Raw genomic sequence first — 24,134 nt, forward strand, 5'->3', positions numbered from 1 at the left:
TTGGTTTGTCTTTTACTTTTCCAGTTTGCTACTTGTACATCAAAATAGCATTTTGTACATTTATCTTGCATCTTGTCTTGAACATTTCACTTATTCTTGGAGTTGTCATACAGATTTCTTAAATTTTTTTTTTTTGTTTTTTTGAGATGGAGTCTCGCTCTGTCACCCAGGATGGAGTGCAGTGGCGCGATCTCGGCTCACTGCAAGCTCCGCCTCCTGGGTTCACACCATTCTCCTGCCTCAGCCTCCCGAGTAGCTGGGACTACAGGTGCCTGCCACCACGCCCAGTTAATTTTTTGTATTTTTAGTAGAGACGGGGTTTCACTATGTTAGCCAGGATGGTCTCGAACTCCTGACCTCGTGATCTGCCCACCTCGGCCTCCCAAAGTGCTGGGATTACAGGCATGAGCCACCGCGCCTGGCCTTAAGATTTTTTTCATAAGCAATCATGTCACCTGCAAATAGACAGTTTATTCATTTCTGGTCTTTATGCTGTTCTTTTTTTTCTCATCTTATTGCAATTGCTGTGTGACCTCCAGGACAGTGTTGAATGAAAGTGATAAATGCAGGCACCCTTGTTTTGCTTTCAGTCTTAGGAGGAAAGACTTAGTGGAGGAAGTGGCAACTCTGAGTCAAGATGTAGACTTCTTAGCATATGCATTTGCACATCTTGCTCAAATCCCCAGATTTCCCTATACCCTCTATGCTCCCTTTAAAACAATGCTTTCTTTCCACAGTATCTTTCCCCCAAGTCAATAATGGGTCAAATTTCAGCAGTCCCAAACTGGGGAAGTTCTGGGACTGCTGTGGTAAGAAATGGATTCAGACACCAAAGGAGCTGTAGGACCTGGCTAACATGTACAAGCAAGAACCAGAAGAGTATACCTGGGAGGAGATCCTGAGATTGCTGCATCATTGGGTAGAATACAAAGTTGAATAAGGGAGAGTTTTTTGCTATGGGGTCACTGTATGACAGGATTAACACACTGGCAAGGGAAAAAGATGCTTCTAATGGATGCTGGGACAGTTTTTGAAGCTTGGAAAAAGCATTGGTTCTCATTAAATAAAATGAAGATAGCAGAACTCCCATGACAAATGAGGATGGGATCAAAAGAAGTGGATATACAAGGGAGAACAAGCGTCATGGAGATGGCCAATAGTGGCTGTCCCCTAGGCGAGAGCTGGCTGCAAGAGGTGCTGTTAAGGAACTGGGCTCTCTAGTTGCAATGGGAATGATAGGATCTCAGAATAATGGCAGCCAGGTGATAGCTCTTAGCATCAAAAGCAAGGAGGGCCATAATTACCATATGGGTAGAAGGCTTAGAATAGAATCTGGGGAGATTGATCTTCAGAAATCTATGGTTCTGGCTCATAGCATATGAGTTTGCCAATGGCAAGTCATCTGCTTCTAATAAGAGTAAACTTATTGAGACAAGGGGTTGCTCCGTTGCCCAGGCTGGAGTACATGGCATGATCACAGCTCAACTGCAACCTTGAACTCCTGGGCTCAAATAGTCCTCTCACCTCAGCCTCCCAAGTAGTTGGGACTACAGGCACATGCCACCACACCTGGCTAACTTTTTTGTTTCTTTGTAGAGATAGGGTCTCCCTTTGTTGCCCAGGCTGGTCTAGAATTCATGGTATCAAGTGATCCTCCTGCCTCAGCCTCCGAGTGTTGGAATTGCAGGCAGGAGTCATAGTGCCTGGCCCAAACTTAACTAAAAAACCAGAGAAGGCAAGGTGCATTGGCTCACACCTGTAATCTCAGGACTTTGTGAGGCCAAAGTGGGAGAACTGCTTGAGTCCAGGAGTTTGAGACCATCCTGGGCAACATAAGAAAACCCTGTATCTACAAAATAATTTTTTAAAAATTAGCCTAGCGTGGTGGCACATGCCTGTGGTCCCAGCTGTTCAGGAAGCTGAGGTAGGAGGACTGCTTGAATGAGAGGTTGAGGCTTCAGTGAGCCACGGCTGTGCCACTGCACTCCAGTTTGAGATGCCATCTCAAAAAACAAAACAAAACAAAAAAACTAGACAGTAAATATAGGTGTTGTGGCCATATAGTCCCTGTGGCAACTACTCAGCTCTGCTCTAGTGAAACCAAAGCAGTTGTAGACCATAAATGCAATGTGTCACTCAGACTTTATAAAGCAGGTAGCGGGCTGGATTTGGTTTTTATACCCTGCACTAGGCAAAATGGGATATTATGTAAAGATAAAGGAATAATTCATAAATAGAGGGTTAGTAGTATGTCCCTGTAAGTCAAACAATATAAATTAAAAAGCATAAATGTCTGGAAACTCAAGGTGTTGGCAACATTTTTTTAGGAAATTCTGATCCAGCATACCAAATTATATGAAAACATGGAGATTTTTACCATTGCAATCTAGTGGCTTAATGCACTTATTTAGAAACTTGTATCCAAAAATGCAGAATACATATTTTTTCAATGTTCATGGTATATAGAAATCAATCTTGTACTTAACCACACACACACACACACACACACAGTCAAATTGGGTGGCACAGTGGCTCATGCCTGTAATCCCAGCACTTATAGGAAGTGCTGGGAGGCCGAGGCGGGTGGATCACAAAGGTCAGGAAATCCAGACCATCCTGGCCAACATGGTGAAACCTCATCTCTACTAAAAATACAAAAATTAGCTGGGCATGGTAGCGTGCACCTGTAGTCCCAGCTACTGGGGAGACTGGGGCAGGAGAATCGCTTGAACCCGGGAGGCAGAGGTTGTGCCACTGCACTGCAGCCTGGTGATACAGCGAGACTCCATCTCCAAAAAAAGAGTAAAATTCAAAAAGTAGATAACTTCAGGCCACACTTACCAACCATAATAAAATTAAATTAGATATTATATCACTTAGGATGCTTTTGGCTGCGAATTTACAAAATATCCAACTAAAAGTAACTGAGCAATCAAGGTTTATTTTTCTCAGATAGCAAGGCATCAAAAAGGCAGTTCCAGAATTGGCCTAGTAGCTGAGTCTTCTCAGGCTCTGGGTCAGCTTCTCTGAGGTCCACTTTTTTCTCTTCTTAGTTCCAAGATAGCTGCAGCAGCTTCAGGCATCATGTTCTTATATAAAAATGTTTAAAAGCAGGAAGTGAGAGAGGAGGAAGTCTTCATGATAAACCTGTCTCTTCTGAATGAGGAAAATCTTTCCCAGAAGCCCCGGCAGATTCCACTGAGCAACACTGGGAGATACTGGCCATACTGTGCTGCACAGGAGACTAGAAAATTAGCATCTGATATTCTCAGAGTCCAAGGCAAGACACAGATGCTGCCAATAACAAGGGGAATTGGGTATGGCTGCTGGGATGACAACCAATGGTTGTCTGTGCCAGTCACATAAAACAATGTAACAACGTGGAAATTAAGAAATATTCTCCTAAATTTAGATTATTTCTGGATCAGAAAGAAACAAAAACCGAGATTATTGTAAGATGGTCTCTTTATTTCATCATTTTCTGTTACTTTCTTCTTTCACTGCCTGGATGTTTGGTAGTCTTGAATAGCATGTTTAGTGCATATGAGTTTATCTTGCAGATTTTCATGTATATGCATGCATTCAAAGGCTATAAAAATTCCTCCAGTGTAGCTTTGGCTTTCCCCTTATCCTCACATCTCTTTGGCCACATTTCACATCTCTTGGCATGTCAAACTCTCAATTCATTCTTTTCATTACCATTTATGGTAATTGCATGATTTCTTTGTTAAGCAAATGATAATCTGGCTGTTTTTTTAACTTGTAAGAAAACGATAACTTTTGCTCTTGATAAAATTACTACACTGTGGTTAGAAAATGTGGTTCTGGAATGTGTTAGAAATAAAATTTCTCCCAACCTTTCCCTGCTTCTTTGACAATTATGATCTGAACAATTTACATCCATAAAATCTTCTTTGATATGAATTTTCAGACTTAGGATAAAGGCTGACCTCTGAATGAAGGCATTGTCACTGGCATTACATTCTTTAAGTCTTTCTCTAAGAGGGAGAAGTAAGTCATGATTAGCCTAGGCTAATGGGCTTTCCCCATTACTTCCATTCATATGGTTGCTTGCCAACATAAATTCTCTGATGATTAGTAAGGGGTAACTGCTGATGGAAGGCTTTTCTACATTTATTATATTCACATGTGTTTCTCTATTATGCATTCTCTGAGGTTGAACAGTAGTTGAATCATGACTCAAGGTCTTCTCACATTCCTTATATTCATAGGGCTTTTTCTCAGTGTGAATAACCTGATGATGAATCAATTGTGAGCAATGACTAAAAGCCTTCCCACATTCCTTACATTCATATGGCTTTTCACCTGTATGAATTCTGTAATGTACAGTAAGATGTGAGACCCGTTTGAAGGCCCTACCACATACCTTACATTGGTAGGGTTTCTCTCCAGTGTGAATTCTCTGATGTTGCTTGAGTTGTGAGCTCACTCTAAAGGCCTTTCCACATACTTTACACTCATAGGGTTTCTCACCGGTATGAATTCTCTGATGTCGTATAAGAGTTGAGCCTTGATTAAAAGCCTTCCCACATTCCTTACATTCATAGAGTTTCCTGCCAGTATGAACAGTCTGATGTTGAATCAACTGAGAACGATGACTAAAGGTTTTCCCACATTCCTTGCATGCATAGGGTTTTTCACCAGTATGAATTCTATAATGTACTTTAAGATGTGAGATCCGATTGAAGGCCTTGCCACATTCCTTACACTGATAGGGTTTCTCGCCTGTGTGAGTTCGCTGATGTTCAATCAACTGTGAGCTTCGACTAAAGGCCTTCTCACAATCTTTACATTCATACGGTTTCTCACCAGTATGAACTCTCTGATGTTGTATAAAATTTGAACCAGAATTGAAGGCCTTTCCACATTCCTTACATTCATATGGTTTCTTACCAGAATGAATATTCTCATGTTGAATTAGTCGTGAGCCATATTTAAAGGCCTTCCCACATTCCTTACATTTATAAGGTTTCTCATTAGTATGAATTCCTTGATGATTAATAAGGAGTTCCTTTTGCCAGAAGTCTTTTCTACATTTATTATACCCAAAAGGTTTTTCTCTAGTATGAATTTTCTGATAAAAAGTAAGGGATGCATGCTGGTCAAAAGTGGGCATTTCTTCATGTCTGATGATCATCTGATGGAAATGTCTGTCTGGATTTCCCTGTTGTCTGTCAAACTGGTTTCTGCATTCCCAGTCATCTTGGAAACTTGAACACTCAAGACCATAACTTGTAAGGCTTTCCATTATCTCCCATTGGGTTGATTCGACTTCATAAACATGCTGCTTTGGAAATAATTCCTTGGTATCATATCTGGACTCCAATACTGAGAAAGAATGAAAAAAAGCGAATATGTTTGGTTTCTTTTTTTTTTTCCCAGATAAAGGACTGGAGGGATTAAGAATAAGAACTGGAGGGTTTAGACTCAATGCCTATTAACTCTTGAATGTAGCTAAGCAATTAGAAAATGGACAAGTAGAACACTGAAAGGAAAATAACATACATGAGATGAGGGAGGCAATAAGAGAGGTTATAAAAGTGATTCTAAAATGTTAGTGTGGGGCTGGGCATGGTGGCTCATGCCTGTAATCCCAGTGCTTTGGGAAGCCAAGAAGGGAGAATCACTTGAGGCCAGGAGTTTGAGACCAGCTTTGGCAACACAGCAAGACCCCATGTCTACAAAATAATTTTTAAAAATTAGCCAGCAGCAGTGGCACATGCCTGTAGTCCCAGCTGAGAAAAGAAGACTGCTTAAGCCCAGGAGTTAGAGGCTGTAGTGAGCTATGATCACGCCAATGCCCTCCAACCCGGGTGACAGAGGGAGACTTTAAAAAAAAAAAAAAAGAGTTGGTGTGGGTCAGAATCACTATTGAACTATATTTTTTAAGACAGTAAATGTTTCTGTGAGACTCTAGAAAAGACAAATATAGAGTGACAGAAACCAAAGCAAATCATTGGTTTGACGGACTGTGCAGGAAGGAGCACAAGGGAACTTTTTGGGTTGATGGAAATGTTTGCTATCTTGATTGAGGTGATGGTTATGTGGGTGTATAAATTTGTCAACACTCATTAATAGTACATTTTAAAAATGCATTTTATTGACCATAAATTATGCTCCCAAAAGAGTGAATTTTAAAACGATGATGGTGATTTCAAGATGAAAAGAGTTCCGGAGATGGACGGTGATGATGGTTGTACAACAGTGTGAATGTACTTAATACTACTGAACTGTACACTTGAAAATGGTTAGCATGGTAAATCTTGTATTTTACCACAGTTTTAAAAAATAAAAATAAAAGTGGTGGAGGAAGTGTGTGGTTGGATCTGCAACCTGCCTCAGTGCCTGGAGGACATGCAGGAGAATGAGCCAGAGGAATATGCTGGTACAGTGGCAGCTATTCTCATGTGTCTGCTAGAAGTTAGAATGACATGGCTGCTGTCTTCCTCTGTCAAGCTTTTTATATCTGAAGTTTAGTTGAACGCCATGGCTGAAGCCCATTATCAACTGAATGACATTTCTTAAATTTCTTAAATGTCATGCATTTACCTGAACCTTTTCATTTCTTAAAGGTGACCTTGGAGAAAGAAGGGCTTTTTTCCTTGTTTAGAGGATTAGGCCAGTTGATTGAGGGTGGGTCCTTCTAGAGCAACATACTTTGCTGATTATTCAAACTGCATGAAAAAGCTGAATGGTATAATGGACTGTGATTCTACCTGGTACATGATTTCAGCTAGAGTGGCAGGTTTTACTGTACTTATAGCAACCAACCCCAGTTGACTTAAAGAGACTCAGATATAGCTTGACTACAGGTGGGCACCACCATGCTCAGCTAATTTTTGTGCTTTTTTGTAAAGATGGGGTTTCACCATATTGCCCAGGCTGGTCTCAAACTCCTGGGCTCAAGCAATCCGCCTGCCTTGGCCTCCCAAAGTGCTGGGATTACAGGCGTGAGCCACCATCCCCAGCCTCAACGTACTTTTTGCTGAGAATTTGATTCTGTCCTAATTTGCTGAATCATACATCATAGATTCAAGGTGATGTGCTAACAAGGATATCATTTTGAAATGTTGCCATTAAGTTCAAATGCACCTTTTCATACTTTAAATTGATATATGTATATAACCCTTAAACATGTTCATGATAATTCTGTTGAGACTTCTGGCTAAGGATGTTGCTATACTGGTATATAAAATGTGCACAATTAAACTCCAGTGTGATACTACTCATTTCAGTATATATGAGTGGTATATTTTGTGCAGTAGCTTTATCTTAATATGGCTCTTTGTGAATGCACTTTATAGCATTTATTGAGGGTGAAAGACCAGGAGGGAATTCTATGTTAAGTATTTCTATAAAAACATTGGTCATTTATTCAACAGAACCAGTATTCCTAACATTTGTCTGGGTTTTAGATATGTTGTTCTGCAGATCTATTCACTGTAGTGATCCCAACATTATTGAAAATTACCAAGCTTTTACTGCTGTCACCAGTGAAAAACTGTACCTTCTTAAATTCTGTCAGCATGTCACATTTATTGTAATCAACAGTAACTGGATGTTTCTGAGGTGTTTTGATTGGACTCAAAAGTATTACGATCAGTTTGGAGACAAAAACACAATCTGCATTTTAGTTTAAGTATGACACTGATGACTTTAAAAAAAAAACTATATACAAACGTTCTATATAAAGTTTGCCTCCAAAGTATTTTTCTTTCTCTTTCTTTTTTGGGGGAGAGATGGGGTCTCATTCTGTTGCCCAGGCTGGAGTGCAGAGGCACAATCATATTATACTACAACCTCAAACTCCTAGGCTCAGGTGATTCTCCTCTGTCAGCCTTCTGAGTAGCTGGGACTACAGGCATGAGTTACTACCCCTGGCTGCAGAGGGATTTTAATATGTAAAAGTATTAACACAGTGTATTAACTTTGTGCCCACGCAAATCTCTTTTCTATCACATCCTTATGTTCTTCGACAGACTGACTTTTATGCTTCTCCTTTTAGAAACATAAAATTGTTTTATTCTTAGTTTTAAAAAACATTTGAATGTGTACTCTTGCTTATGCGAAGATTTATGACCTACTAGTCATAGCTAAATAGTCAACATTGTAAGAGCTGATACTTTTTGGTTCATGTGAGGTTTGGTATTCTTGCATTTATGTACACGGATGTCAATTGTGTGGACTTGTTCTGTATTTATGTTAACTAGCTTTTACTGAATTGTTGAAACTAAAAAAGTTAAAAACGTGCTTATAAAAAAAGGGGGGGGGATTATGTCCAAAGAACCCAGGAGCCAGTTTGAAAGGGTGTCACTGGGCAAGTCTGGAAAACTATGAACGTTGTGATAAATAATGATAATGGGTAATAATCTGTTACAGGATAAAATAAGATTTATTTTATTCTGACCTGGAAATGAGAAAAAATATGCCACCTACTATTAATCCATATGATATAAATGAAGAAACAAATGGTGAAAGGGAGAAAGCTCTTCTTTACAGGAGTATGTGATCTAATAAATAAGAATAAAGTTTTTTTAAAAATCACTATTTTGTAACTATTAATCATATCTGATCCAAGAGAAAACTATCAATGACTTCTGAAACTAGCAGGTGAATAATTTGTGAGAAGCACAATATTTATATCCTCTCCAGGTGGACCATAAAATCATGGCTTGCCTCTATTTCTACAGTGCTTTACCTCTGCCCACAGTGCAGAACCCAAACTTCATAACGTGGTTGCCTTTCCTAGCGTATCTTTTTTTTTCCTTTTTGAGACAGAGTCTCTCTCTGTTGCCCCAGCTGGAGTGCAGTGGTTCGATCTCGGATCACTGCAATCTCCGCCTCCTGTGTTCAAGCGATTCTCCTGCTTCAGCCTCCCAAGTAGCTGGGATTATAGGCACGTGCCACCACACCCGGCTAATTTTTGTGATTTTAGTGGGGACGAGGTTTCACCATCTTGGCCAGACTGGTCAAGTGGTTTGGCCGCCTCAGCCTCCCAAAGTGCTGGGATTATAAGCATGAGCCACCATGCCCGGCCCCTAGTGTATCTCTTTGTGTTCCTCCCTTTGCTCACTGACCTCAGCCACAAGGGCCATCCATTATCTCAGAGGTACCAAGGGCTCCCTGCTCAGGTCCTTCACACTCATTGGCTACAACTGGCATTCCCCAGCTACATCACACCTTCCATGTCTCAGCTAAAATGCCTTATCCTTGAAGAGGCCATTGGCCCTACCATGCACCCTGACTGAACCTGTTCTTTTTCTTTCACATATTAGCTCATGTCCATGTGTGTATGATTTCATGTCTATTTTCCCACTGCAGTGTAAGTTCCAGGAAAGCAAGGATAATGTCCACCTGCCTCATCAATGTATACTGTGGCATATTCCATGGTGCATAATAAAAGCTTAATAAGTACTTGTTAACTGACTCCAGAATTCAAACAAACCGATACAAATTCCTTTAGAAAAATGGTCAAAGGACAAGATCATGTCCTTTGCAGGGACATGGATGGATCTGGAAGCCATTATCCTAAGCAAACTAACACAGGAACGGAAAACCAAATACTGCATGTTCTCACTTATAAATGGGAGCTAAATGAGGACACATGGACACACAGAGCGGGACAACACACATGGGCCTTTCAGAGAATGAAGGTTGGGCGGAGGGAGAGAATCAGGAACAGTAACTAATGAGTACTGGGCTTAATACCTGGGTGATGAAATAATCTGTAAACAAACCCCCATGACACAAGTTTACCTATTTAACAAACCTGCACTTGTACTCCTGAAGTTAAAAAAAATTTTAAATATTAAAATTAATAAAAAAAAGAAAAATGGTCAAAAGATAGACATCTTTCCAAAGACAAAATACTTTCCTTAGGAACCACCATATTTGTACTCAGTCTAGCCCTATAATCCAGGTTGAATTTTTAAAGTGTTTCAGGAAGAAGGAGCAGCCACCTTTGTCGAATGCTGCTGACGAGCTGAGGAAAACAACACGTAAGACATAAGCTCTGAAGGTAGCAACCTGCAGGGAAGATTTTCTAAGACAAAGGGCCACTTCCAGCGGACCTGATACCTGCAGTGGCTGCTCCCTTCCCAATGATACCTCACTCACCTGGACACAGGCCTCCAGACACCACTCTCTCCACCATCCAGGGCTCTTTGCCTTGCTCTAGGAAGGAGATCACATCAGGTTTGGAAACGGCAAGACCTGGAGATGAGAAGAAACATGCCACCTGGTTATGGTGTGGGGGCCCCAGAATTCAGATCCAGGACCTGGTCATCAAGCAGGAGAGGCAGTTGCAGGAAGTGCCAGAGGAAGATGGGACAGTTGCCTGAGGGTAGGGGAAGATGCAGCTTCAGCCAACAGCACCGCCCTTTAACCCCTCAAAAATGACCAACCAATCATAAGACTGAAAAGCACCCAAAAACTGACCGGGAAGGAACATGCCCAAGGATAACCTCCAAACTAACAGACGAGATCACCTTACCCAGTGAGACCAGGTTGCTGTAGGTCTCCAACATCACGTCTCTGTACAAATCCCTCTGAGCAGGTGCCAACCACTGCCATTCTTCTTGGGAGAAGACTATGGCCACATCCCTGAACAATTCTGACCCCTGGAATGACAGGCATGTATGATATATATGTATTTCAATGGTTCACAGTGGGATGAAAGGAGGTGGGGCAGGTCTTTGCGGGAGGGGGGGTTGTTTTGTTGAACAAGAAGGGTGGGACTGAATGTGAAAGGTGACAGAAGAAATGGGGATGAGTAAAACAGAATGATCAAATTGTTCTCAAACACTCCTTTTAACTGCAAATCAATGCTCTGTGTACAGGTCTGGGATGAAAATTAAAATCAAGCTAAATGGAGTTTTCCTTATTGTTAAGAAACAGTGTAATAAAGCACACTGCCCACTCTATACTTGGCATACAATAAATTCTCAAGGTGAGACCTATCATTTCTATCTTTTGGAATAACAATAACAACAAAAAATATTTCTGATGGATTTTCCCCAAATATTTTATTTTTTAAAATTATGGAAACATGTTTTCTATCTTAGATACAGGATTTTCATGTAAGTCAAGAATTTCTTGGAGATGAAAGTTCATCATTATGTTGGAACATAACACAAGCATTTTTCTTCATGGGAAAAACCATGGAGATAACTTTTATTGAGTGCACAATTTTCTATCAAGTGAAACGACTGACTCAAACATCCTCTTATTTTGGATCCCGAGGTTGGATCAGATCTCTAAGGCTTTTCCAAGCCCTGACCACTCACCCACCTAGATGATCATCTCACTTGCTACATCGCTCACCATCCTCAGCTCTGTACTTTTCTTCCTCTTAAGCCAAAGAAACTAATGGAGGATGTCCCAGATTCAAATGCTCTGTCCAACGTCAAACTAGACTTTAATTCTGGCATCAAATTTTTGATGGATTCCCAGCCAAACCTCAATTACATATCCAATCATTAATCATTCCCAAAGCAGGACACTGTACCACACGCTGAAACTGAAACCAACCAACACCACCTCCCCTGCTTTTCTATATGTGATTGCTCCTAAGCATTCATTTCCATCTCTTCAAACTTCAGTTCTTACAAAGGATGCTCTCATTTCATACAGGGAAATGAGTTTCTCCTCCTAGCAGACGAAAACCATCAGGAGATGCAGAATGCTATAGAGAATAAATCTGTGGGCATTTGTCAGAGGGGAGAGGACAATGGGAGAGGAGACTCCTGCCTGGTCCTTTTATTCCCTAAAATGGAAAAGTCTGAGAACCACATTTCTGGATGGAACCCAGGTGGAAAGTTTCAAGATAAGGAAAGCAAATATTTATGGGATTTAAAAACTCACAAGGGACATGACTTTTAGAATTTCAAGGGCTGATAGGTCCTCCTTCTGGTTCCTCTCTTGGGGAAGGGCAGAGTCCTGCGATGGTAGAGCTGGGGGAGGAAAGAGCAAACATGAGAGGCTAGGCTTGCCTCACAGTTCCTAGAATGCCAAGTTACAAGTCCCCACCTGCTTGCCCTCTGCCCACCAAGAAAATGAGAAGGAGGGGGAGGCAAAGGGATCCTCACCCAACCCCAGGAAACCAGCTTTAGCTGCTGCAAGGCAAAGGGGAACCAGTGGTCCTTTCCCTCCCATTTCCCCTAAACATCCAGTGGTTCTGTTTTGCTGCAAATGCAAGTCTGAGACAGGGATGCTGAGGGCTGTTCTAGTGACTGAGACCCACATGTTACCTCAAGGACAAGGAGGGCTTCCCTCAAGCCAGGGAGCATAGAAGGCCTGCATAATTTGCATAGCCCCAGCCTAGAATAAAGCCTTTCCAGGACTAGGCCATTTAACTCTCTCCTGCAGCAAATATAACACCTTTGAAAGTATACCTGGCTCTTTTCCCAACCGCCAAATATACAAAAAGCTCTACAGCCCAAACTGAGGCTTTGTGGATGCCACTTCATGGAGCATGCCTTGCATCAACAAATGGGATAGAGTTGGAAGGAACAGTAAGAGACAAATTACACACAGCACGCCCAGTGCTCCATTATCAGCACATAAATGTGTCCTTCCATAGAGACACAGCAGTGCACAAAGCTGCATGTCCAATAATATTTGCTAAATAAGAGAACTAAAAATTAGTACGTAAGTAGGCAAGTCCACAAGTAGCCAAGAGGTTGAATCATTTTTGGCACAGCCATATAATGGGATGCCAAGTGACTATCAAAAATGACTATCAAAAACTGACAAGCAAAGATATTAACTACTGAATCCTTTGAGAACATTCAGCAAAAAGAAGTCAAACTCACTAACACACAGGCTAAAAACAAAACAAAACAAAAAAATTGGAAGAAAAAACACCCAAGTATTCGCAGTGTTGTCATTTAACCAGTTCTTGAGCTCACTGTTAAACAAGAAGTACTCTGTAAAGGAGTATATAAGGTGCCTACTGCATTACAAACATTTGGTTCTAAGTAACGTGTAAGTGAAATAATTATGAATGTTGCTTAATATGATGTAATAGGCAGCTTTTCCTTATTATGACCACTTTTATAAGCATTATTTGTATTAACTGCACGATATCCTATTTACAAAGGATGGCCTGTGATCCACTCAAGTGTTTCCCCATTGCTGGACATAGAATTTGAACATATAAAATTTTCCCAAGTATAAGTTTTTCTAAACTAGCGGTTCTAAGTCTTCTGGGGTCTTGTAACTCTCTGAGAACCTCATGAAACAAGATTTCCTCTCAGATTAAAAAAAAAAAAAAGGCACGCATAACAGTGAATGCAAAACATCCGCAATTTCAGGGGGTCGGAGACCCCTGCGCACCCACCTAAGGGGTCCATGCACCTGGGCTATGAGGCTGGAAGCAGAAAGGGGGCGCCAGAAAGCGCGCGCCGCGAGGGCCGGCGGGAAATGTAGTCTCACGCCGGTAAAGCCACAGAGCGACGATGAGGCGAGACGTCTGCGTTCTTCTCAGGCCTGAGACCCAACCGGCCCGGGCACCAGCTCCTGCTGGACCCCAGAGCGCCTGGAAAGCTCCGGAACCTCTCACCTGCCGCCTCCTCGGGTCCAAGTACCACCGCGGCCGCGCCCCCGGCAGCCCAGGGCGCGCTTCCACCACGGTACCGGTGGAGTCGCCGTGCGCAGCCGGAAGATGGCGCAGACGCACAAAGCACACCGATGCTGCGCCATGATAGGGCCGGCGCCGCAGTGTCTTCCGGGAAACATAGTCTCTAGGCGTAAAGGCAGTAGCCCGGCCTTGAAGCCGGATCTCGCGATGTTTCAGGGTGAGCCGGACGCAGGCGTGCCTGCGCAGTGCGCGGAGGAGTGCTGTTCGTGTGTTCGAGTCCCTGGGTTGCTTCCTGGGGGTCTGTGGTGCTGGGTGTGCTATCTGCGTGTGCTTCTCTAGCGAGAGATTGTGGGCGAGTGACCGAGTGGGCAAGGGGCCGTCACTGTGTGTGCGTGATTGTGACGGTGTGTAGTGGTAGCTTCTGACTCCGCGTGGGTCGTTGAATGTGTGACTGGGACCGTTTAGCGGTGGATACACAACTGTGTGCGGCTGTGGAAGATTGACTCATCCGTTACGTTCCCATTTCCGTGGAACAACAGTTTTACCAGAAGGTTTCGAAGGAACCTTAAAGTTTGGAAGCGTAACAGTTTATCTGGTAACTAATTTTAAACATTACATCTATGGTGAGTTAAATGTGGGTTATGAAGGAGAACGCAAAATAAAAACGTTATAAAGATGTAAAGGAGTTTTATGGGGCGGCATCTCTTGGGCAAATATCAGACCGCCATAGGTAGTTGTTAATTCTGTCGTTTTCAGGCGGCTTTGGAGTCATCAAATGTGAGAAGCCCTGGACTTTACACATCCCGAGCCAGTGTGATCCAGTATGATTGGGAGTCCGAGTGCCAGATGCCGGTCGGGACCTGTTATGCTGGGTCTCAGAATGCGGAAACTCTCCCTGTCCGAGGTGGAACAGTTTGTCCTTGAGTGAGGACCGGAGTCCTGAGTGACTCTTGATTTGATCCTGTTTCCCTCAAACCTGGTGAGCTCTATGGTGTAATAAATGGTTAAGAGTGTGAACCCTTAACCATCTCTAAGACTGGAGCCAGAATGCCTGAACTCCAGTCTTAGAGATGTGCCTCGGTCTCCACATTTGAAAGTGAGGATGATTGTAGCATCTAATTCATTGAGTTGTTGGGGAGGAGTAACTGATATGTAAAATAATGCTACTGCTGCTGGATAAGGATGCTGATATGACTGAAGCTAATGCTTTCTTTCTGCAAAGATGCTTTTTCCAAAACACACCATATTGCCTCTTTACACATTCTTCAGGAGAGGGTAGAGGCTGCATTTCCCTTGTAGGTGCGGTGATGTGGTGGAAAGCACACTTTGAGAATTAGACAGATGTGGATTCAAATAGCATTTCAGCCATTTATTAGTTTCTTCATGCCTATCTCAGTTTTTTTTTTTTTTTCTTTTTTTGTCCATAAAAGGAAGAATGTAATGCCGGGCTTGCAGCTTTGTCCTGAGGGTCAAATAAAATGATTTAATAATATAAGCAAAGCTCAGAGGTTGGTTATTGCTGATTACTGATATTAGAAGACAACTTCAGCAAGGATGGTTGAATTTCACACTTGTGAGCGGACAGTTGAGGAGACAGTTGTAGATTTATCCTACTTGACCTTATTTGTGGTTCAGGACAGTGTTGCGAGTTCAAGAGGAGAGGGTAGATGCAAAAAGTCATCATCTTTCCTATTCTCTGATCTTGGGAAGGGGCGAGTGGCTCTAGTTTCCCTTTAACATCCCACTGTGTTGAGTGTGTCTATATGTACATGCGTCAGTATTTGTTTATGGAGGAAAGGAAGGAAAAAGACCAAACAGGTACAAAGCCAGCCATCTCTCAGGCTAACTTTCTTCTATACCATTTTTACTTTCTCACATTCATTAATCTGCCAAAGAGAAATTTAGAGGATGATGAAATGGCCACTTCTGACTCTGAACCAAGCCTCTGAAGTCATACACCATTATACTCTTGGTCACAAAATCAGCTGTGAGTCTAAGTAGGTGGAGACTACACAAGAGTATAAGTACTAGGAGGCAGGGATCATTCAGGGTCGTCTTAGAGGGTGGCTTCCAGTTTCTTCCTTTTAAGAGTATGAGAATGCTCTGAGCTAGCCTCTCCATTCCATGGAATCCATAGGTCTTTTGTCAGCCACTTCCCAGTACACATTCCTGTGCCAAAGCACATGCAGAGTTTGTAGGGTCCAGCCCCACAGGGTCGGTTGGTTTCTCCCCATGTGCGGAGATGAGAGATTGTAGAAATAAAGACACAAGACAGAGATAAAAGAAAAGACAGCTGGGCCTGGGGGACCACTACCACCAAGACGGGGAGACCAGTAGTGGCCCCGAATGCCAGGCTGCGCTGATATTTATTGGATACAAGACAGAGGGGCAGGATAAGGAGTGTGAGCCATCTCCAATGATAGGTAAGGCCACATGGGTCATGTGTCCACTGGACAGGGTCCCTTCCCTGCCTGGCAGCCGAGGCAGAGAGAGAGGAGAAAGAGAGAGAGAGAGCTTACACCATTATTTCTACTTATTAGAGACTTTTAGTACTTTCACTGGTTTGCTACTGCTAACTAAATGGCAGAGCCAGGTGTACAGGATGGAACATGAAGGCGGACTAGGAGCGTGACCACTGAAGCACAGCATCACAGGGAGACAGTTAGGCCTCTGGGTAACTGCGGGTGGAGGAGTAGAGTCTTCTCTAAACTCCCCCGGGGAAAGGGAGACTCCCTTTCCCGGTCCGCTAAGTAGCAGGTGTTTTTCCTTGACACTAACACTACCGCTAGACCACGGTCCGCTTGGCAACGGGCATCTTCCCAGATGCTGGCGTCACCGCTAGACCAAGGAGCCCTCTGGTGGCCCTGTCTGGACATAACAGAAGGCTCACACTCTTGTCTTCTGGTCACTTCTCACTATGTCTCCTCAGCTCCTATCTCTGTATGGCCTGGCTTTTCCTAGGTTATGATTATAGAGCGAGGATTATTATAATATTGGAATAAAGAGTAATTGCTACCAACTAATGATTAATGATATTCATATATAATCATATCTAAGATCTATATCTGGTATAACTATTCTTGTTTTATATTTTATTATACTGGAACAGCTCGTGTCCTCAGTCTCTTGCCTTGGCACCTGGGTGGCTTGCCGCCCACAGAGTTACTCCAGCAGCTGCCTCTCCTGTTATCCCCAGCCATATCCATGCTTCTGCTAGATTCCTTCTGTTTCAGGATCACCCATTGTCACTTGAATGAGATCAACTGTGGGGAGGTGGGCCATATTCTGTTGTGCATAGTAATCCAAGCAAGGAATCACACAACAAAGTGGGTTCTAACCCAATCTTAGCTACTTACTCCCTGAGTGACCTTGGGTACCTCCCCCAATTTTTCTGACCTAAAATCTGTGCATTATAATAATAATAAATTTCCATGGAGGAAGTATAACCTTTTCAACAAACAGTGCTGGAGCAACTGGACATCCATAGCCAAAAAAGAAAAAGGATAAAATGCTTTTCTCCAGTACTAATCCAGGAGAAAAATAAATGTATTGCATCTTCCTTGTGACAACTGAGGACAAAATACACGTGGCCTCTCTCTCTGAGGACTTTTTTTTTTTAAGAGACAAGGTCTCACTCTGTCACCCAAGCTGGTGTGCAGTGGTGTTCCTGGACTGAACTGAAGGTCAGGCTGCTTATTCCCGCAGCCCTATAACAAGATGCTGATGAACTGTGAAAGAAGAGAGTTTTATTTCTGTAACCGGGTACAGGGAGAGGGCCAGAAAAATACTGCCAGACCAACTCAAAATTACAAAGTTTTCCAGTGCTTATCTACCTTCTAAGCTATATGTCTACATGTTAGTGTGCATTCATCTAAAGACACAAGTGATTAATTTCTTCTAATCTATAACTAAGGTCTGAGTTTTGGGGACATTCCTCTGGAGCCTCAGTGATTTTACTTACTCTAGATGGGTCCAAGTGCCAAAGGTAATTCCCCTTATCTTGTCTCCTACTAAGTTTTGGAGGTCTGGGGAGTTCCTTTAGACCCCCAATAAAACTTGTTTAATCCTGAATGGATCCTGGTATGAGGAGTGTGACCATTCCTTCATTATCTTGTCATGCTTCAAATCATCAGCCTTTGTGTTAGGGCGCTGGCTCTCTCAGCCTTTAATATTTAACATAACCATTTAGTCAATGCTAGAACAGTTCTTATGGAGGCCTGCCTGTTCAGTTTTTGTGAGATCTGGCTTGCCACAGTGGCACAAACGGCTTACTGCAGCCTCAACTTCCTGGGCTTAAGCAATCCTCCTACCTCAGCCTCCCAAGTAGCTGAGAACACAGGTGCGTGCCACCACACCAGCTAATTTTTCTTTTTTTTTTTTTTCTGTAGAGATGGGAGCCTCACTGTATTGCCCAGGCTGGTCTTGACCTCCGGAGCTCAAGTGATCGTCTTGCTTCAGCCTTCCAAAATGATGGTGAAGCTGCATCATTGTCTGGGGTAAATACCTGAGGTTCGTTGTCTCACGCCAAGGGAATCAAGGACGTGGACACACAAGAAGTGAGTTTAAGAGCGGAGGTTTAATAGGCGAAAGAGAAAAGAGAATAGCTCTAGCTCCTGCAGAGAGAAAAGGGCTCCCAAGTAGGACTTCCAGTCCGTGGCGAAGGGCACGGGGTTTTATAGACTGGCTTCAGGAGGTGGTGTCTGATTTACGTAGGCCCCAAAGATTGGTTGGACCAGGTGTGCCAATCAGAAGCTGGCTGCCCCACCCTAATCTTTTATTATGCAGATGGGGTACCTATCTGACCAGGCCATGTTGTATGTTCCTTACTGTACACGTGGTTGACAAAGAAAAGGGAAGATGGAGCTGCGATGTTGGACATGCCTGGCCCCCAGGTAGCTTTTTCCTATTGGCACAGCTGCTGGCATTCACCCGTGCAAACTTCCAGCTTGCTTATCTATGTCTGCAGCTTGATTTTTCAGGCTGTTGTTTGTTAGAAAAGAAATGACTTGGGGGCTGCTTTTCATTAAAAGGAAAACCTTACCGAAGGATTTCCTTACCCTCACTATCTGCCTAAATAATTTCTTTTTAACTCCTATGTCACTTGGGATTACAGGCATGAGCCGCTGTGCCTGCTAGAGGGTTTTTTATCTTTATTCCTCAAGATTTTGCATTTAGATAATTATGTTAAACTTGGGTGTGCTAGGTAGACATATGTCTGCTGATTACCCGTTTAGGAAGAATGTGGATTCCTACGTAGGGAAAAGGAGTCAGGCTGGTGGGACCAGGGGAAAGCAAAGAGATAAAGCAAATAAGCTATAGATCTGCATTTTCTTCATGGTCCAGGATATATAAACAAAAAAAGGAAGCAGATAAGCTATAGGCTTGCCTTTCTTTATGACCCAGGACATACAGCCCTGCCGAGCAAACAATGAACGTAACTCACAAACTTCCTGCTTATCATCAAACGCACGCATCCACTTATCATCAAACACCTCGGGTGACAGAAGAATGCAGGTCAGCTCCCTGCTGCTTTGGCATTATCAATCAGCCCAGGAACCATCCTATAAAATCTCCAGCAAGCCTTTGTTTCCTTGCAGTCAGCTCCTCTTCCACTGATTCTGCCTGTTGCTCCCTGATAACCTACTTTGATACTGTCTTTAATAAATCTGCCTTTCTTCACCCACAGCTGTCTTGGTAAGTTCTTTTACCTCTGTGCCACCAGCCCCAATAGTTGCTGCTCACCTGAGACAAAGAATAAATGTGGTTTTTAAGCAAATCAAAGTTTACTTAGTGACTCTTACCAAGCTTTGTAGAAGGTTGTGCCAAAAGGAGAAGCTTAAGAGATAATGGCTAAAAATAAAAAATGTTACCGCCACCCAAGGGGTTCTTCCTGCCCACTGCATAAAGAAAGACCATGGCATTGTAGTAGAGGAAGAGGTTAATAGACATGAGGCTGGCCACGCCACATGGGAAATGGAGTTCGTACTCAAATCATCTAATCCAAAGCTCTTATATTAGAGGTTTTTCAAAGTCACTTTGGGGGAAGGGGTGGGAGTGGCCAGATAACAGGTGCTTGCTGCTGATTCGTTGGGCTGGAGATGAAATCATAGGGGGTCAAAGCTCTCCTTGTGTGGGGTGCATTGCTTCTGGGTGGTGCCACAGGAACTGGGTTGGTTAGTCCAAGTGGAACCATCAGGTCCAGGTGGAGCCATGGGTGTCAGACATGAAAAAACCTGAAAAGATATCTCAAAAGGCCAATCTGAGGTTCTACAGTAGTGATGTCATTTGCAGTAGTAATTAGGAAAGTTGCATATCCTATAACCTTTGGAATAATGGCTGACAGTTGAATAACGGTGCCACCTTAGCAGGACCCAGACTCCTCTCCTCCCAGACTGATGGCCTCCCATTAGCTTTACAAAAACAATTGAGTTTTGGGCAAAGCCTGTTATTTAAACTATAGCGTAAATGTCTTCCAAAGTTAGCTCAGCCCTATAGCCCAGGAATAATTAAGGGAGAGGCAAGATAGGTGGGTTAGCTCAGTTTACTATAATAATTTTTCTCACTGATACAGTTTTTGCAAAGGTGGTTTCATAAAGATGCCTACTCTCTTCACACATTTGTGAAATGTCGAAAAGTCTGCAAAAACCTGGAAGTTTACTGATGCCTTATTTTAAACAAGGCTTGTCTGGTATGAAAAAGCGAGGGGAAGCTATCAATCATAATTTTGTTAAATACAGTGAGTTCTAAGTTTCTCCTCAAAGAATCTGTGTCAGTATGTTCAGTTCTTTGTTTTCCATTTTAAAGTTTAACTTCCTCATTCTCTTCATCTCCTTGCCCCTAGTTTCAGTAAACAACCTCCCTGCCAGTTCTGATCAGTAGTTCACATCTGTTCCCCTGGTCACTTGCTCCATCCTGAGATCCCTGGTCACCCGCTCTAACCTAAGTCACCTTTAGTCACCTATTCCGTAACCGTCTTTCCTGCCAAAACTGCTCACCCCACCACTCTGGCTCTTAACCCCTGCTGTCTTTAAAATAGCCAATCGGAATTAGCTTAGACTGTGCAGTCCAACCCTAGCCAATAGGGGAACGATGCAGCAGTAGGGGCTACCTGTGTCAGGGATAAGAACCCCTTCCCCTCCCTTGTTCAGGTGTGCTCTCACCATTGCTCCATCTGCAAGATGCACCCTTCTATAGAAGTAAAATTGCCTTGCTGAGAAAATTTCTGTTCGAATGCTATTTCTTTTGTGGCACCGAAAATTTATTTCTAACAATTTCAACACTCAAACACAACCCAACTACAATTTTTGTGGATTATGTTCCTTTTACTTTTTAGGAACAGTTTTCCAATGTTGCAGTCATAATGCAATTTTATCAGCTTTGTTCCTCCTTTAAGAAACCTTAACACAAGAAGTATTTTTACATATTGCTTCATTGCCATGCAATTATTCTTTTAAAAAGTTGTATAGTCTTCAATCAGATAGATGTGAAAGGAAAATAAATCTCAGGACTCCAGCTGGGCACAGTGGCTCATGCCTGTGATTCCAGCACTTTGGGAGGCCGAGGCGGGTGGATCACGAGGTCAGGAGATCGAGACCAGCCTGGCCAACATGGTAAACCCTGTCTCTACTAAAGGTTAAAAAAAAAAAAAATTAAGTGGGTGTGGTGGTGTGCACCTGTAATACCAGCTACTCTACTCGGGAGGCTGAGGCAGGAGAATAGCTTGAACCCGGGAGGCAGAGGCTGCAGTGAGCAGAGATCACACCATTGCACTCCAGCCTGGGCAACAGGGCAAGACTCTGTCTCAAAAAAAAAAAAAAAATCTAAGGACTCCAAAGTCACTAAGCCAAGGGAAAAGTCAAGCTGGGAACTATGTCAGGCAAGGCTGCCTCTCATTTGATTCCTAAATACAATAGCTATAAAGATTAAAAGCTACATACCTCCCTCACAATTTGCCCACAAGGAAATTCCTTTTGCACAAAGGACAGAAAGAATTCAAAGTCATCCCTCTGAGGCTCACCTGAGAGAAATGCATATCTGATTGCTTCCTTGGACCTATTGTTTATGTAAAAATGCAAATTCATGGAGCCAGACTAAATTGTGTATTCAGTGGAAAGCTAATCAATAACTCAAAAGGATGCAACCTTTTGTTCCATAGCTATTTATGACCTGGAAGCCTCCACCTCAGATTTTTCCACCTTACCTGACTGAACCACTGTACATCTTACACATAGTGATTGATGTCTCATATCTCCCTAAAATGTATAAAAGCAAACTGTACCCCAACCACCTTGGGCACATGTCATCAGAACCTCCTGAGGCTGTCAGTGCTTCCCTAACCATGGGAAAATAAACTTTCCAAATCGATTGAGACCTGTCTCCAATACCTTTTGGTTTACAACATACTGTTATTTATTTGACCATTCTTCTACTTGTAGCTATGGAGTCCTGATAAGTAAGCAACAATGAGGAAGGGGCCCCAGTGGGGAAGAACAATGAACAGTTGTTCTGAGAAATGGCTAATCAAACAACAGCTCTCTCCAGGATGACCCTATAAAACTGCCAGCTCCTGCCTCTTTGCAGACAGCTCCTTCTCTCCTGTGCTGCCAGTTGCAACCTTGCAATGTATTTTCATACTTTAATAAATCTGCCTTTCTTTAAGACTGTCCTGGTAAATATGAGACTGTTTTCTTTACCGCCTTTGATACAAGCCCTATCTAGTTGCTACCCGTGACAGTAGCTATATTGTTTATGTTCAACATTTTATTATAAACAATGTTTCAGCTGGGCTCGGTGGCTCATGCATGTAATCCCAGCACTTTGGGAGGCCGAGGCGGGAGGATCATGAGGTCAGGAGATCAAGACCATCCTGGCCAACACAGTGAAACCCCGTCTCTACTAAAAATACAAAAAAATTAGCCAGGCGTGGTGGCACGCGCCTGTAGTCCCAGCTACTCGGGAGGCTGAGGCAGGAGAATGGCATGAACCTGGGAGGTGGAGCTTGCAGTGAGCTGAGATTGCGCCACTGCACTCCAGCCTGGGTGACAGAGCAAGACTCCGTCTCAAAAAAAAGTTTCAGTTAGTATTTTTTGCTGATATCATAGTTGCATTTGTTTAATTTCCTCAAATAAAATTCCCAGCTTCTATGATGCTCTTTGTCACTGGCAACTTTGGTCAGACAATTAAATGAAGCAATTGAAGGGCGCAACAGGATTTTGGAAGGGATGGTACAGGATTGGGAGATAAACTAGAGATAGGAGTTTATAAAATATTTTCAAAGACAGATTGAAGAATAGGAATAAGAGTATGATATTGTGAAATATATATTTGATCTTCCTAGCATAGAACTTCTAAAATCCTTGGAAACTACAAAGTAACAGTAAAAACTCATTTTGTATGCTAATGAGTTGACAGCTGGCAACCCCTATAGAGTTTCAGGATGGGGACTGGTTATGGAAAGACCAAGACATGACTAGAAGGTTGGGACATTCAACCCCACCCCCAACCCTAAGGAGGGGACGGGATTTTAATCAACCATGCCTATGTAATGAAGCCTCTGTAAAACTCCCAAAAGACAGGGTTCAGAGAGCTTCCACCCAGCTGAACATGTGGAGGTTCCTGGAAGGTGCAACACCCTTTTTTCTGTACTTTGCCCTATGCATCTCTTCATCTATATCATTTGTAATATCCTTTGTAATAAACTACTAAACCGAAGTGTTTCCTGAGTTCCGTGAGCCACTCTAGCAAAATATCGAACCGCAAAGAGGGGGTGGTGAAAATCCCAATTTGAAGCTGGTGGAGTCAGATGTTCCAGAGGCTAGACTTTAGTGGGAAGTGGGAAGGGGGAGGCAGGCTTGGGGACTGAGCCCTCAGCGAATGGTGTCTGACCCATCTCCAAGTAGACGGCGTCGGAATTGAACTGGAGGACACCCAGCTGGTGCCCGCTGCAGAACTCACTGAACTCATTGCTTGCTTGAGATGTGTGGGAAACTCCCCTATATTTGGTCAGAGAAGTCTTCTGTTATGATTAGTTGTCGTTGAGATAATAGAAAAAGAATGCACCTTGCGTTTTTTCCACTGATTCAGAGGGCATAACTGAAAGAATGAAGAACTGAAAGAATGATCTTAATACTCTGCTTCGCTTTTCTTGCTAATACGCATTACTTCCCAATATGCATCAGTGTCCTTTATTATTAATTTTTTCCTATTGAATTCCTCCCGCATTAGAATGCTGCTCCATGAGGTGGGGATTTTGTCTGCTTGTTCACTGCTGTGTGCCCAGGGCCCACAACAGTGCCCGACACAGCAGGCGCTCAACAAATGGCGAATAAAAGACAGGGTAAGGCGGAGAGAGAAGAAACAGAAAGGGAAAGAGAAAGCCCGGGCCGCCAGAGCGCTTAATCACACGTACATCCTACCGGGCCTCTCTCCAGCTGGCTCAGGCTCCACACTGGTCCTCCAGCTCCCTTTTCTCAGCGATGGACTCACAGCCCCACCCGGAGCGCTGGAGCGCGGACGCGGCCACTGCGCGTGCGCC

At 43.0% G+C, this 24,134-nt stretch overlaps 1 protein-coding gene and 1 long non-coding RNA gene across 4 annotated transcripts; one reads left to right on the plus strand and one right to left on the minus strand.

Moving 5' to 3' along the window:
• Positions 1-2,301: 2,301 nt before the first annotated feature.
• Positions 2,302-24,106, minus strand: ZNF582 (zinc finger protein 582). Of its 3 annotated transcripts, none has more exons than XM_008962199.6 (5): positions 24,009-24,106; positions 11,884-11,972; positions 10,514-10,640; positions 10,138-10,233; positions 2,302-5,349 (listed from the first exon to the last, which is right to left on the minus strand). In XM_008962199.6, exons 2-5 carry the CDS (start codon positions 11,890-11,892, stop codon positions 4,028-4,030), a joined length of 1,554 nt encoding a protein of 517 aa, XP_008960447.1. In that variant the 5' UTR covers positions 11,893-11,972; positions 24,009-24,106; the 3' UTR covers positions 2,302-4,027. The 3 variants fall into 3 exon arrangements, with proteins under 3 accessions (XP_008960447.1, XP_003809918.1, XP_003809919.1); XM_003809870.7 differs by lacking the exon at positions 24,009-24,106 and adding an exon at positions 13,361-13,824; XM_003809871.7 differs by lacking the exon at positions 24,009-24,106 and adding an exon at positions 13,583-13,812.
• Positions 13,799-19,285, plus strand: LOC100987160 (uncharacterized). Its single transcript, XR_001337512.5, has 4 exons — positions 13,799-14,195; positions 14,357-14,579; positions 17,989-18,156; positions 19,004-19,285. It is a non-coding gene; the product is annotated as an uncharacterized LOC100987160 (long non-coding RNA).
• Positions 24,107-24,134: the final 28 nt, after the last annotated feature.

Source organism: Pan paniscus, chromosome 20, assembly GCF_029289425.2.
Source record: "Pan paniscus chromosome 20, NHGRI_mPanPan1-v2.0_pri, whole genome shotgun sequence".
NCBI classification, from domain to species: domain Eukaryota; kingdom Metazoa; phylum Chordata; class Mammalia; order Primates; family Hominidae; genus Pan; species Pan paniscus.

Excerpts from the sequence above, each read along its gene's own strand:
- ZNF582 (XM_003809870.7), bottom strand. Across the intron at positions 10,641-11,883 it reads TTCTAAAAGTCATGTCCCTT|GGGTCAGAATTGTTCAGGGA; the intron begins GTGAGTTTTTAA and ends CTGTCATTCCAG. Across the intron at positions 5,350-10,137 it reads GTCTGGAGGCCTGTGTCCAG|TATTGGAGTCCAGATATGAT; the intron begins GTGAGTGAGGTA and ends ATTCTTTCTCAG.